Source organism: Lactuca virosa, chromosome 3 (genome assembly GCF_052849685.1).
Source record: "Lactuca virosa cultivar CGN04683 chromosome 3, Lactuca_virosa_CGN04683_v6, whole genome shotgun sequence".
NCBI lineage: Eukaryota > Viridiplantae > Streptophyta > Magnoliopsida > Asterales > Asteraceae > Lactuca > Lactuca virosa.
The window spans coordinates 72,278,548-72,294,556 of NC_136428.1; the positions used below are offsets into that span (position 1 = coordinate 72,278,548).

The 16,009-nt window shown below is 38.8% G+C and overlaps 2 protein-coding genes and 1 pseudogene across 2 annotated transcripts; all 3 read right to left on the reverse strand.

Annotated features, from left to right (window-relative positions):
* Window positions 1-2,074: 2,074 nt before the first annotated feature.
* On the reverse strand, window positions 2,075-2,623 carry LOC145163653 (uncharacterized). The gene has a single exon (XM_079082460.1). The coding sequence runs from the start codon at window positions 2,621-2,623 to the stop codon at window positions 2,075-2,077; it is 549 nt and encodes a 182-aa protein (XP_078938586.1).
* A 6,183-nt stretch (window positions 2,624-8,806) lies between these two features.
* Window positions 8,807-10,684, reverse strand: LOC145165942 (tetrahydroberberine oxidase pseudogene; annotated as a pseudogene).
* Window positions 10,685-11,894: 1,210 nt separating this feature from the next.
* On the reverse strand, window positions 11,895-12,407 carry LOC145163654 (uncharacterized). Its single transcript, XM_079082461.1, has one exon. The coding sequence runs from the start codon at window positions 12,405-12,407 to the stop codon at window positions 11,895-11,897; it is 513 nt and encodes a 170-aa protein (XP_078938587.1).
* Window positions 12,408-16,009: the final 3,602 nt, after the last annotated feature.

Genomic DNA, 16,009 nt, shown 5'->3' on the forward strand with positions numbered 1-16,009 from the left:
TAATTAGTATTGATCAAAGAATTAATCTAGAATTAATTAAGTGATCAAAAAGAAACTAATTAAATATATGGGGTTGATTGTGTAAATAATCTATTCTTGTATAGTGGGCTAATGATCCATGGTTTGTATGGATTGGGTTAAAACCCATAAGGTGCTCTATGGATAGTCCATGGAGGTTATAAACCCATGGATCATGGAATATGGAAATCCATGACAATTAGGGTTTACATGGTGTAACCCTACTTGTGCCACAACTATATAAAGAACCCTATGCAAGCAAAATCGGCACTTGTACAAGCAACAAAGAGGGCTAGCCAATTTTGAGGTGTAGTGAACTTCTCTCAAGGTTATTCCAAGTATTGTGGTGTTGTGTGAAGCATTTAAGGCATCGCATTTGGGGTGCTAGGCTCACAAAGTCATCAAGGAATCCAAGCTACTAAAAGGTATGTTATTCTACTTGAGTTTTGTATTACAAGTTCCCCATAGCATGCTAGATAGGAAGTAAACCTTGGAAAATCAAATTTGCATGTATTTATAGAAAACATAGATCCAAGGTTTCTAGGGTTGCATGTACACTATAGGAGTGTTAGAATGCTCAAAACCCAACACAAACTTCCACCAGTCCTTCGCCCCCAAGCGAAGCTGGTTCAACGCAAACTGAACCCTCAAGTGATCTGGACACGAACATGTATAGAAACAACCCTTGATATCAGAGATCCACCTCATCGCAGCGATCGGGTCCTGAGTCCCGTCAAACTCTGGTGGCTTCGTGTTGCTAAACTCCCGGAACAACAACGAATCACCTCCCTGAGGTCTAGCAGCGGCGATAGCTGCAGTGGCGGCGGCAGCAGTAGCCTCAGTGTCAGCAGCGTATCGCTCGTCAAATGTCTCGATCAAGGTGGTCTTAATGGACCCAAACATCTCAGGAATCTCTGCTCGGATGGCTGCGGCCACCTCCTCATGGATGATCATGCGTATCTCATCGTCACTGGTACCACTGCCCCTTGGGTTGTGGCGCGTACCCACCATGATGTCTCTCTGAAAAACAGCACAAAATAATCAGAGACTTGATCGAGAATACTCGCACTCGATCACTCACCCCTACTTGTTCCTTAGCACCCAAAAGATTCTTACTTGGACTGCTTACCGATCCGGTGCTTCCAGTAGTACGGGCCCAATACTACCTTTCACACCGCATCCGTATTCATCCCAAGTCCTCCTCCTTGGATCCCAGATCGCAAGTACTCTATGCCTCTCCGAACGCATGCTACTCTCTGCTACCTACTCGCTCTCAAAGCAACTCACAGCAGCAGTAACTCGTAGGCTAAGGCATCAAAAATCAGGCCACCCTGTTGTCCCAGTTAACCATCAAAAGCAAACCAAGCCAAACTAATAAATCCATAACACAAATTAATATTTTGAGAGTGTTAAATTAAAATAAAATCAGTTTACAAATCAAAAATCCCAAATCAGAATTCATAAACCATTCAAATCAGTTCATCAAATCAAACCCATTTGGGAAAATCAAACTAAATAAAGGGAATAAACTTACAACGATGACGGCGAGAGAAATCAGACGATGGTGGTCCGTTTGCGAGCGACGGTAGATGGTGTTGCTCAGCAAGTAGTGAGCGAAGTCTGTCACTGCGTTGGCAGCGCTGCAGCGGTGTTGTGCAGCAGTGATAAGTTGCGGCAATTGAAGACGATGCCAGCGGCTGTGGAGTACTAAATTCCGGTGGCTGTAGAGTGTTTAATGTTTTTTTACTACTCAGTGCATTTGGTATGCTAAGTCAAAACTATAAAGAAAGAAGTGAAAAATTGGGAGTGGAAAATCAGAAGAGAGAGAAGAGAGGATGAGTGGGTGTAGTGGGGACCAATCTATTGTGACGAGACATTCAGGCTAGTTGTCAATTAAAAAAAAACACATTATCAGCAATATAACAGCCTGTCTATCTGCTAGAAAGTGGCGGATCCCGCCCGGAAGTCAAGTGGGGTGCATTGTTGTCCGTTGACTATGTAAATTAATAATAATAATAATAAATACTTAAAAGTAGAATAACATTAAATCATTCAGCTAAATGTCATTTGACAATTGAAATCTACGAGGGGACATAACTAAGAAACGTTTGATAATACTTTCATTGGTCACCTTGGAAAATTCCTCTCTTTCAAGTGCGCAAATTTCACAATCATTTAAAAATACATCCGGAATCCGATTCCTCAAATCTAACTTGACAAGCTTCATCGCCGTAAAACTTCTCTCCACCGTTGCGGTTGCAACCGGCAAAAGCAATGAAAACTTCAATAACCGGTAAACCAAAGGAAAGTTAAGATGCATATTGCTTTCCACCATCACTTTGGCAAGGTCGAATATACTCTTCAAAGTAGCAAATCTTGCATCTTGTTGCATAAAAGTGGGGTAAACCGAAAGTTCATTTAGAATATTAAACCTATCTTTAAAGCTAAAATCATGTGGATAGAAACCGATCAACTTCTGTGACTTTGATAGGTCAAAGTCACAAAATGAATAATGTGAATTCAAACCTGTCATGCAAGTGAGCAATTCGGAACTGACTTCATTAAAACGATCACCGAACTCTTGAATTTGCATATCAAAAACCATGTTGAAACAAAAAAACTCGTAATAATGGCGATTGGAGATATTGGTGTACTGTCTTCAGGCTCTTGGATTAACATAAACTTCCTCCATGTTCACCATTAGATTGTTATTATTCTCACAAAAAGAGGTGATATCCAATATAAGTACATCAAACCCATCATTTCACATATTTTTTAATGTTGCAGTGGTTGATTTCACCAAACTTATTGCGGGATTAAAACGTCTTCCTTATTTCCAAACATTCATACACGGTATTTTTTAAGACGCGGTTGACATGGTCCTTTAATCAAATAGTTTCGTCTTATATTGTCTCTTTAATTAGGGTGATAATCTGAAAAAAATTTCCTATCAGCCGGATCCCAAAGAATGTCACTTGAATAAATTTCACTCGGTATTGGTGGAATAAAAGTAGGTTGGGGAATTTCAGCTGAAGATGGTCCTAATGTGAATGTTCTACTGTAAAATCTTTCCATTGCACCTGTTATTGGTTTAAACAAAAAAACATTAAACAATGTTAAACACAATTACCAAAACCATTAAACATTAAACAAATACAAAGCACTAAATTAGAAAAGACCATTAAAAAAAACAGTTAAAGAAAATTAATTTTTTCCATCTTTGTTAAGCTTAGTTCGTTTCCCTATATCAAAAGCAAACCAAGCCAAACTAACAAATCCATAACACAAATTTATTTTTTGAGAGTGTTAAATCAAAATAAAATCAGTTTACAAATCAAAAATCTCAAATCAGAATTCATAAACCATTCAAATCAGTTCATCAAATCAAACCCATTTGGGAAAATCAAACTAAATAAAGGGAATAAACTTACAATGATGGTGGCGAACAAAATCAGACGATGGTAGTTCGGTTGCGCGCGACGGTAGATGGTGTTGCTCAGCAAGTAGTGAGCGAAGTCTGTCACTGCGTTGGCAGCGCTGCAGCGGTGTTATGCAGCAGTGATAGGTTGCGGCGATTGAAGACGATGTCGACGGTTGTGGAGTACTAAATTCCAATGGCTGTGGAGTGTTTAACTTTGTTACTACTCAGTGCATTTGGTATGCTAGGCCAAAACTATAAAGAAAGAAGTGAAAAATTGGGAGTGAAAAATCAGAAGAGAGAGAAGTGAGGATGAGTGGGAGTAGTGGGGACAAATCTATTGTGAGTGGGGACCATAAGCTGAGTTTTTTTTTTTTTTTAATATGTATTCCTGGTGGGGCCCACTTTTTAGTGGGGTCCATGCACCCCCCCTTCCCATACATTGAATTTGCCACTACTGCTAGATGTGAAGAAACTAGGGATGAGCATATGGACCGGGGAACCAGCCGGAACCGGTACCGGGACCAGAACCCGATGGAACCGGTCGGGTGGGACCGCTACTATAATCTCTTCAATTTTTGGAACCGGAACCCGGTAAGAACCGGTCGTTGGGACCAGCCCAAAACCGGGAACCGGACCAGATAACTCACTCAAATTTTGAAAGTTGCATAACTCACACAATTTAAATTTTTTTGACCTAGATCTTTTTCCTACATGTAGATTATGATTTGTAGTTAAATTTAGACTACAAAAACGCTTGATTTGGTTAAAAATGGAATGAGTTACAAGTCCCGCAAGTAAGGGTGTCAAATAAGAATTTTTTTTATGTTTCAGCAATTAAATGTAATCTGACTTTGTTGTTCAAATGTGTATAAATCACTTAATTTAACTTGTTTTGACATGAATCTTTTTCCTACATGTAGATTAGGATTTGTAGTTAAGTTTAGACTATAAAAACGCTTGATTTGGTTAAAAATTGAATGAGTTACAAGCCCCGCAAGGAAGGGTGTCAAATAAGAATTTTTTTTTATGTTACAACAATTAAACATAATCTGACATTGTTGTTCAAATGTTCATAACTCACTCAATTAAAGTTTTTTTGACCTGAATCTTTTTCCTACACGTAGTTTATATTTTGTAGTTAATTTTAGACTATAAAAACGCTTGATTTGGTTTTAAATTGAATGAGTTACAAGCCCAGCAAGGAAGGGTGTCAAATCAGAATTTTTTTTATGTTACAACAATTAAACATAATCTAACTTTGTTGTTCAAACGAGCATAACTCAATTAATTTAAGTTTTGTTTGCCCTGAATCTTTTTCCTACACATAGTTAGGTTTTGCAGTTAAGTTTAGACTATAAAAACGCTTGATTTGGTTAAAATTTGAATGAGTTACAAGCCCCGCAAGGAAGCGTGTCAAATCAAACCGGTTCCAAAATCGAAAACCCGGTAAAACCCGGAACAGGTAGAACCGCCGGGCCGGTTCGGTTCTTGATTTTGGCCAAAGCCGGTTCCCGGGTCGGGCCGGTTCCGGCCGGTTCGGTCCGTTTGCTCATGCCTACAAGAAACCATTTGTACACGACCACATGAAGGTGGCAATGTACATGCATCGACCACCATGTTTTCGGGGATATCAAGTATATATCTGAATCATATCTGATACCTTTAGAAACTATTATGTTGTCTTAAATAGGCCCCGAAAGCATGATTTCATCAACATGCTACTAACATCGGTTTTCACCATAAGCAAACTGATTCATCTATGTTTATCTAAGAATCATTTAATTCCATCACATACCAACTTCTATATGCACATGACATTATTTTCACAATGTCTTCCATCGAGCTTCTTTAATAGTTAGTTCAATAGTGAATTTGATATAATAGACCTTGCTACACTTAAATTATATTTTAGGCATCTCCTGTTTATTCACCTATACGGAAATTTTTATATCAACAAAAGTATAGAACAGAGATTCTATGTGTGTTATTATAGTACAATAAAATCCCATAACTCCATTCGAAATAGTTCAAAAATTGGATTCGATAGGCACCTTGATAGATTATCGTAGTTTATATCGTAGTTTAGTCGGTATATCATAGCAACGTCTATCATAGTAAATTCACTATTGAACTTACTATTAAAGAAGGTCAATGGAAGACATTGTGAAAATAATGTCACATGCATATAAAAGTCAAGATATGGTAGCATGGAATGATTCTTAGATAAACATACATGGACCGGTTTGGTTATGGTGAAAACCGATGTTAGTAGCACTAGGAATTTCATCTTGCCCATGATATGGAGCAAACTAGACATCTATATCTAACTACACACCATGAAAATTTGATATTCGGAGTTCTAATGAATTTATTATAATTTTTGAAAGACAACTTATGAAATATGTGACAATACATACCAGTTTCAGAAGATTGTGAATTATACCCTACAAGAAGTTGGAATTTGGTAATTTAATTCAAATTTTAGAGAAACTAGACTCATCAAACTTTCCAGAAGACTAAAATTTATGATTTTTGGAGCTTTCGATATTCTTGTACGATTTTTAGAAGTTTGAGGATAGATTCAGTGAAATTGATCATATTTACCTTTAGGTCACTTTAGGTGTCCCATGAAGGACTTAATGATTAAGCTTTATCTTTAAAACTTTTATCATAATTAATGGTTACTTATTAGGCTATCAATATATGTAATTCAACTTAACCCAAATGTCTTGATTCTTGGCTTAATGAGCATTTAGAGTTAGGAACTTGACATAAAAAAATCATCTTATTAGGGTTAAGTTACAACCCATTACGCTCCTTATGACACCAAATGTATTAAAAATCGAGTCCCTCATAAAACTACCACCTATTGGTGGTCGGATGGTGGTGTTGTGGTGGTCAATAATGGTCAAACTACCCCAAAACAAATAATGATGTTGATTAAGTATAAGTGGAATAATTGGAAAATAATGCTTTTACATTCATTTGTGAACCATCAAAAGTAATACAACCATAAGCGCATTTGCAGGGTGGCCTATGGTGGCTGAAACAAACACACACACACACACACATCGACAGTAGGAGGTAGCTGGTGGTTAAGGGCGACAATCGACAACCAACTTCACAAAACAATAGAAATCGAAGGGCCAATGGTAGGAAGTAAATGCACCCCCCAAACACACCCACTCTTTGGGGGCTGTTAGTGGCAGAAGGAACACGTCGACGATCGTGGTTGCGGAAGTAGTGGTGGCTATTCCCGGTAGCCAAAAGAAAAAGAAAAGAAAGTGGAAATGAGATTATTTGATACTTAATAAGGTTAGATTACGATCTTTACCCGTCAGTACCTTCCTCCTCCGGTAACTATCGCCGACGAAGATCTTGACTCACTCTTCTTCAAAATCCCTTCGTTGCATTCTTTTATTATTTTTTTTCTTTTTTCTTGATACTGATTCTTGGCACAAACGATCAAAAACTATGGTGCTTGAGTGGAGCTCTTCAGGGCATACATAAATTGGAGTCGGTCACAAGAAAAGTGCCCAATTCTCTCCCGACGATTTCCAAGAGATAAATACAGGTATTACAATTTCATCCCTAATTCTCCCATAACGACACTATCTACCCAGAAAACAAATTTCTTGACTAAAGACATATTTACAACTTGTCACATTCAACCCCTTACCTTAAATTTATTATTATTATTATTATTATTATTATTATTATTATTATTATTATTATTTTATTTTCACATTTATTATTTTATTTCTTAAAATTTATCGAATGCCTTTCATTCGTTGTATTCATTAAAAGCTCTTTAGAGTTTTTATCCATAATTATAATATTATTAATATTAATTAATGCTAGTTTCTGAAATTTCTAACGAGAATTAGGAGGTTACATCCCACCTCCTAAAGCTACAATTGTTTATTGAGGCAACATTATTGACATGTACATTACATCTAATTCGGTTCAACACTCGCACACTAAATACTCTAAATACATAGAGACTGCATTTATTTTTTACGACCACATTAACCTAAATTCCGTCAAGCTCAAAATAGGTGGAAATCTTCATGATTGGTGTATTGAATTCTCTATTCATTGATTTCTAATTAAGTTTGAACATTTGAAAATGTCTCCTCTCCTGATCAAACTATCGCAGGTGTTAGTGTATAGCCTGCCTATGGCCGGTTCTTTTAAAAGTTTTATTATATTTGTAATTATGTGATTTAGATATCGAGGAGAAGGTCCACAATTACCAAATCTTTAGGCACGCAAGAAACATAAACACGTCTAGTCTTCTGATTCTTGATTCCGATCGATCTCAGCCCACATGACTAGTAATTGCAACACGATGCTTCTCGTTAACAAAGTAATATACTTTTAACTTTTATTCAAAAATATTTAACCAGACCAACTTAACCAAGATATAATTAGTCATCTCATACCTTCAAGACACAAGTTTTCCTATTGAAATGGAATCTATAAAAAGGAATGAGCGCATCATATGTATTGCCTAATTGACTATTTCTAGCTAGTGGGATCAGAATGCTTGGTCGCATGCATTCTACTATTTAAATTTAATTTGTTCAAATTAACAACTACAAGGTTGACTAAAGAATGTTGTTATTTGGATAGTCACGTCAATTCTTATTTAAATAAAAGAATATATAATAAGTAAATATGGATCGCGTAAAGTTACGGATAATTTAACTAACTTTTTCTTCAAAGATGCCACTTTTGATCAAATCAATTTTTATTTAAAAGTAAATGTCAAACGAACAAAAATTACTCATGTTATTTATGCCATAAAAAATTATTATACTTGCTTAATTAAGTAATTTATTCATGCTGTTATGTATAATATTTGGCTTCATTAGCACCACCATCCCATGCATTTATGTTCCCCAACTTATAGTCTTATACCATATATGGGAAACTCTATATCAACGTAAATGCAAGGATCCCACATATACTATTATTCGAGAATTAAGCATTCCAAACAAAGTTGTTGTGGGTTTGAATCTCACATACTAAAAATTTGGTGGCCAACCATTCTAAATAAAAGTTTATATAATATCTTATAGATTTTATACGTTTAGAAAGATTTAGCTGTGAAAATTCAAAAATAAGGTTAATGTTTTAAAGTTATTGTCCTGCCAAAATATTGATCATAATGTTTGAGGATTTACCCCCACATGATAACTCTACGGCGGGTTCGGTGTAGGCCGTCGGAATGATACATTTAACCTCTTTTTTTTTCTTTGTTTTGTTTTTCATAGTACGTATCCCAAGTCTAAAGTTGTATTGACCCAAACTATTTTAATCAAAAACATATTTTTAGACAAGAGGAAGTATAAGAAAGAAATATGATATAAAATGTCTTAATAAGACAATGTATTTGTCGGATAAATTCATAATTAGAATTTGACCACATGCTTTTAGACATCTTTGTTAGCATGGAGATGATATACACTAGGAAAAGAAACTGACAGAAAGTAGCATTGTTGCTAGTTTTTCATGAAAACAATTAAAAGAATAAAATGCATCTGCTGAGTCTTTCTTCAACCGCTTAGCTGATCGGGGGTTTTAGAAAACAGGGATACTCTGTGGGCGCCTAAAGAAATTGTGAGGATCGACTTTGGCCTTGATTCGAATCAACTTCTTGAAGTTGTCCCTCTTCCAGTATCTCTCACCCCAAACACTTGCTTCTTCGTAGTTAGCACTTCCAACACCCAAATCCAGATCATTGTAGTTGGAATATGCCTCTCTGGGGTTGTTTGACACATAAGGCGTCATTAACGCATCCAAGCTTCGCAGCCAAGCTATCCTCCTGAGGGATGTAGGGGTTGTGTCTGAAGGTTGACCGTTAAAATCGACAGTCTTGAGAATTTGTAACAACACGCCCGCTCTATGAGGATATGGAATTGCAGTCTCTGAGAAATCAGCCATCCTTCCGCCAAATGGATTGATCATCAGAAGCGCTGATTCATCGTTTTGGATAAGCTTTCTCCATATCTTTCTGAGCCCACTTACGGGGATGGGTGTCCGGACATAATCTGATTTGCTTTTGTTGTTCAGCTTGGCAATGGCAGATCGGTTCGTAAGAATCTGAGTCGGGGTGGAGCTTGGCAAGCCCCAAAACACAAGGGTCGACTGGACCATTTTAATTTCTTCACAAATCTCTCGGGTAACACCGAGCTCTGGAAATTTTCTGGAAAGCAACGGAAGCAATGTGTCGGTTGTGCCCTGATATATTCCTTCAAACATAATTCTTATGGTTTTCTTGGTGGTGTTGCCGATATATTCGGCAAAAACTTGAGTTCTTATGTGCAAATTTCTATCGATATTTGGTGCAACGTATTGATATTTATGGAAGATTTCGGTTGCCCCTTGTTCCAAAGTTTTATTCAGTATAAAGACGGTTACTTTTTTTGGAACTGGAACCAAGCTCAGCTTCCATGCAAGAACAATTCCGAAACTTGAAGAACCACCTCCTCGGATCGCCCAAAACAAATCTTCTCCCATTGATTTCCTGTCGAGAATATTCCCATCAACATCCATGAAGCGAGCATCCAGAACATTATCGGCAGCAGTACCGTATTTCCTCAACAGGTTTCCGTAGCCACCACCGCCCATGTAACCACCAACACCCACCGTTGGGCAAACACCTGCCGGGAAATACAAGGTATCGGTCTCTCGCGAAATTTTGTAGTAGAGTTCACCAAGCGTAGCGCCTGCTTGGACCCAAGCAGTCCTTTTTGCTACGTCCACGTCTATAGACCTCATGTTGGTGAAATCAAGCATAACAAAGGGAACATCAGCAGTGTATGAGAGGCCCTCGTAGTCATGGCCCCCACTCCTGATCCTGATCTCGTAGCCGTGTTTCTTGGCGCAGTATACACATGTTTGTATAAGGGTTTCCTCCATAGGTGTCACGATGACTGATGGTCTACGTGTGGAGGGCTTAAGGAACCTGGTGTTTTGAACTGCCACTTGCCAAATGGGTAGGAAGGAAGCATTGACAGGGGTGAAAATGAGTTGAGAGATGGTAGTCACATTCTTGGATTTGGACAGTAGGCAGCTTATTAGATCGCCAGAACTTGAGGATGATAAGGACGTTGCCCATGAAACACAAAACAAGAAACTTAGAACCATGAGCAAAACTGAAGAACTAAGTTGAGACTTCTTCATGTCTAGTTAATTTGGTGAGCTTGATCAATAGCAATGGCTTATTTATATAGAGCAGAGAGCATATAGTTGACTTCAAATGGGGTTATAAAAATTGTGATCAGTTCAAATTAAGGTGTTTGAAAAAACTCGGAAGGAGGATGGTGATCAATTCAAAGGTGTTTGAAAAATGCGGGAAGGAGGATGGTGTTCAACTGATTTTATTTTAGGGTATACAGGTGCAGCGTTGAAGATATATGGCGTGTTGACTTATTCCCTATAGAGTGCTTAATTCGCATTCTAAAAACCAATGAAGCAATGAACAAATTGATATTACGTATGTTCAGATTTTTAGCCTTTTTCTTTTAACTTTCTGATTGAAATCTTTGCTAAAATTTGAACCACACACGTTTTTATAATAATTATCAAACTCATAAATAAAACGTATCTCATCAAAAGTATATTTTTCTCAAACATAAATTGAAAATATTTCTTACGAATATATGTGGTTAATTTCCTGGCGCCGAATACCAAGTCCTGGGACTAGTTTGTAGATAAAGGGTTGACTTTGACTTTGGAATATAAGCATACAAATTACAAAGCGATTTTACTTTTAACATCAATTCAAATGCTGGGCTCCTCACCGTTCTTAATTAATACTCAAAACCTAAAAAATACGATTAAGTTTTTTAATTATACACTTTTAATACATTCTTATGTAATATAAGTAAGTTATAGATTTCTTTAGAACAACTAAAATTAACATTTGAAATCCCCTAAATAAAGGTAGAATATTCATATGGTAATCAAAACACATAATCTATCACTAAAATAGAATAAAATAAAAATAGAAATCGTGTGATAATTATGCAAAATAAAATTTGTAGACTTATATGGTGAAATTTGGGGATCAAAGATCAGCAAATTGCCTACGCACTCAAGGCCTGTTTGGTTGCTACCTTCTACGGTCCCGGCCAAGGGTCGTTTGGAGTATTAAACAATGAGACACTTATGTAGTTGGTTCTCTATCCAGATACAAGACCTGTTTGGCAGCTAACGATCATTTCAACGTCAATGAGTAGACTGTGACGAGATATTCAGGCCGGTTGTCAAATAAAAAAAAACACATTATCAGCAATATAACAGCATGTCTATCTGCTAGAAAGTGGTGGATCCCGCCCGGAAGTCAAGTGGGGTGCATTGTTGACCGTTGACTATGTAAATTAATAATAATAATAATAAATACTTAAAAGTAGAATAACATTAAAACATTCAACTAAATGTCATTTTACAATTGAAATCTACAAGGGGACATAGCTAAGAAACGTTTGATAATACTTTCATTGGTAACCTTGGAAAATTCTTCTCTTTCAATCGCGCAAATTTCACAATCATTTAAAAATACATCCGAAATACGATTCCGCAAATCTAACTTGACAAGCTTCATCGCCGAAAAACATCTCTCCACCGTTGCGGTTGCAACCGGCAAAAGCAATGACAACTTCAATAACCGGTAAACCAAAGGAAAGTTAAGATGCATATTGCTTTCCACCATCACCTTAGCAAGGTCGGATATACTCTTCAAAGTAGCAAATCTTGCATCTTGTTTCATAAAAGTGGGGTAAACCGAAAGTTCATTTAGAATATTCAGCCTATCTTTAAAGCTAAAATCATGTGGATAGAAATCGATCAACTTCTGTAACTTTGATGGGTCAAAGTCACAAAATGAATCATGTGGATTCAAACCTGTCACACAAATGAGCAATTCGATGACAAATGAGCAATTCGGAACTGACTTCATTAAAACGATCACCGAACTCTTGAATTTGCATATCCAAAACCATGTTGACACAAAAAAAACTCGTAATAATGGCGATTAGAGATATTGGTGTACTGTCTTCAGGCTCTTGGATTAACATAAACTTCCTCCATGTTCACCATTTGAATGTAATCATTCTCACAAAAAGAGGTGATATCCAAAATACGTGCATCAAACCCATCATTTCTCATATTTTTTAAAGTTGCAGTAGTTGATTTTACCAAACTTATATCAGGATTAAAACGTCTTCCCCTACTTCCAAACATTCTTACATGGTATTTTTTAAGGCGCGGTTGACATTGTTCTTTAATAAAATATTTTCGTCTTATATTGTCTCTTTGATTAGGGCGATAAAAGTAGGTTGGGCAATTTCAGCTAAAGATGGTCCTAATGAAGATGGTCCTGATGTGGATGTTCTACTGTAAAATCTTTCCATTGCACGTGTTATTGGGTTAAACAAAAAAAACATTAATCAATGTTAAACACAATCACCAAAACCATTAAACATTAAACAAATACAAAGCACTAAATTAGAAAATACCATTAAACAAAACAGTTAAAGAAAATTAAAATTTTCCATCTCTGTTAAGCTTAGTTCGTTTCCCTGTTGTCCCAGTTAATCATCAAAAGCAAACCAAGCCAAACTAACAAATCCATAGCACAAATTAATCTTTTGAGAGTGTTAAATTAAAATTAAATCAGTTTACAAATCAAAAATCCCAAATCAGAATTCATAAACCATTAATATCAGTTCATCAAATGAAACCCATTTGGGAAAATCAAACTAAATAAAGGGAATAAACTTACAACGATGGCGGCGAGCTAAATTAGACGATGTTGGTCCTTTTGCGCGCGACGGTAGATGGTGTTGCTCAACAAGTAGTGAGAGAAGTCTGTCACTGCATTGGCAGCGCTGCAGCGGTGTTGTGCAACAGTGATAAGTTGCGGCGATTGAAGACGATGCTGGCGGCTGTGGAGTTCACCCATGTGACACGCCGAGCCCAAATTTCTCACTGTTCTCACAGAGATTCACTCAGCTCATCGAGTTGACCCCCAACTCGATGAGTTATCTTTGGGTTAATGGTACTGGGTCGAACCCGATCCGACTCGTCGAGTCATCTCATAGACTCGGCGAGTCGTCTCCATTGTATCACTCATATGGTCTCCTAAGGTCAGATCTGGAACTCTAACTCATAGATCTGGCTTTCTAGCATCCAAAAGTCACGTAAAGGTCTGAACTTGGGGTTCATGCATGGTGTATATTGCTCTATATACCATTATGACTCCATTAAAGCTTCAAAGCTCCAAGGTTACTCAATCATGGCTTTCTACTTTCTGGTTCTCTGGACCTTACAAGGTCCAGGTCTATAGAATAACTCGAAATAGGGTTTGGATGCACCCAAAACCCCATCAAAATGGTGATACAAGCCCTAACTTCACAACCAAAGGAAATTTATTCAATCACAAGGAGGGAAAGAGCTTATACCATATCTGAAGCTTGAAATGAAGATGAAACTGATCCACAACTCTCTTCTGAGATCCTTGCAACAGCCTTGATCTTCTTCTCAAGGAAATGACCTCAAATTAGTCTCTTTCCCTTTCTTGCTCACAAATGAATCTAGGGTTTCTCTCAAGGGACGAATGGCACTGATGGGGGGTCAAGGAGGCTATAAGTGCCTTTAAATAGGCCCAGGCCCGAGAAAATTAGGGTTTCTGTCTCCAGCGCTGAGTCGTCGAGTCGGCTCATCGACTCATCGAGTCCACTCATTAATCCTAGTCATCAGCCGCGACCCTACTCTACGAGTTGAGGCAGCAACTCGTCGAGTCCTTCCAAAATTCTCAACTTAAACTATTAAAATAATGTACCTGTAAAACCGGATGATACAATTCTCCCCCACTAGAATTAGACTTCGCCCTCGAAGTCTTGTTCCGCAAATAGCTCCGGATGCTGCTCCCGCATCTCTGACTCCGGCTCCCAAGTCAGATCGGATCCCTTCTGATGCTGCCACTGGACCTGAACCAGGGACACTTCCTTATTCTTGAGGACCTTCATCTTTCGATCTAAAATCGCAATTGGCCTTTCAACGTAATTCAGGCTTGCATCCACTTGAATGTCCTCCAGTGGTACAATTGTCATCTCATCTGCCACACACTTCCTCAATAGGGACACATGAAAGGTGTTATGGATCTGACTCAGTTCTACGGGTAGGTCCAGCCGATAGGCTACTCTGCCAACCCTGGCAATTACCCTAAAAGGACCAATGTATCGGGGCCCCAGCTTGCCCTTCTTTCTGAATCGGATCACCCCTTTCCAAGGGGATACCTTCAGGAGCACAAAATCTCCAACCTGGAACTCCAGATCAGAGCGCCGTTTGTCCGCATAACTCTTCTGGTGGCTCTGGGTCGTCAGTAATCTCTGTCTAACCTGCTGAATCTGCTCAGTCGTCTTGAGCACTATCTCAGTGCCACCCATCACTCTATGTCCCACCTCTCCCCAACAAATAGGAGTCCGACACCTCCTCCCATATAACAGCTCGAATGGAGGCATACCTATACTCGAATGGTGGTTGTTGTTGTAAGAAAACTCAGCCAAAGGCAAGTATGTGTCCGAACTTCCTCCAAAGTCCAAGACACAGGCACGCAACATGTCCTCGAGTGTCTGAATCTTCCGCTCGCTCTCTCCATCTGTGTGCGGGTGGTACGCGGTACTGAAATGTAGACGCGTGCCCAACTCCTCATAAAATTTCCCCCAGAATCTGGAGGTGAAACGCACGTCTCGGTCTGACACTATCGAGACCGGCACCCCATGCCGAGACACCACCTCTTTCACGTAAATCTCGGCTAATTTTTCCGCCGAAGAGCTCTCATTAATAGCAAGGAAATGAGCACTCTTCGTCCATCGGTCCACGATCACCCAAATCGCGTCGACCCCCCGCGCGGTCCTCGGTAACTTGGTGATAAATTCCATGGAGATCTGTTCCCACTTTCACCGGGGAATCTCCAGAGGCTACAATGGACCATGTGGATGCTGGTGCTCTGCTTTGACCTGACGGCAGGTCAAGCATCTCTTAACTACCCATGCAACATCCCTCTTCATACAGGGCCACCAATAATCCCTCTTCAAGTCTAAATACATCTTAGTGGCCCCGGGATGGAACGAGAATCTCGACCTGTGCGCCTCCTCCATCAATATACGTCGAGCTCCGCCTGTATAGGGCACCGAAATCCGCCCTCGGAAGGTCATAAGCCCTCGGCTATCCGTTACAAACTCGGATACCTGCCCAATCGCCCACTCCCTCTTGCGGTTCTCCGGTCTCACGGCCTCCGCCTGGGCCTCCCGGCTGGTATCCAAGACTGGAGTCATCACCGTCATCCTCATACATATATCTCGGATCGGAGCACACTCTGCTCTACGACTCAGTGCGTCAACTACCACATTATCCTTGCCCGGATGATATGAATTCTCGCAGTCATAATCTTTCACCACATCCAACCACCTCCTCTGTCTCATATTCAGGTTGGTCTGATCCATAAGATATTTCAGAGTCTTATGGTCAGTTTATATGGTACACCGGACTCCATAC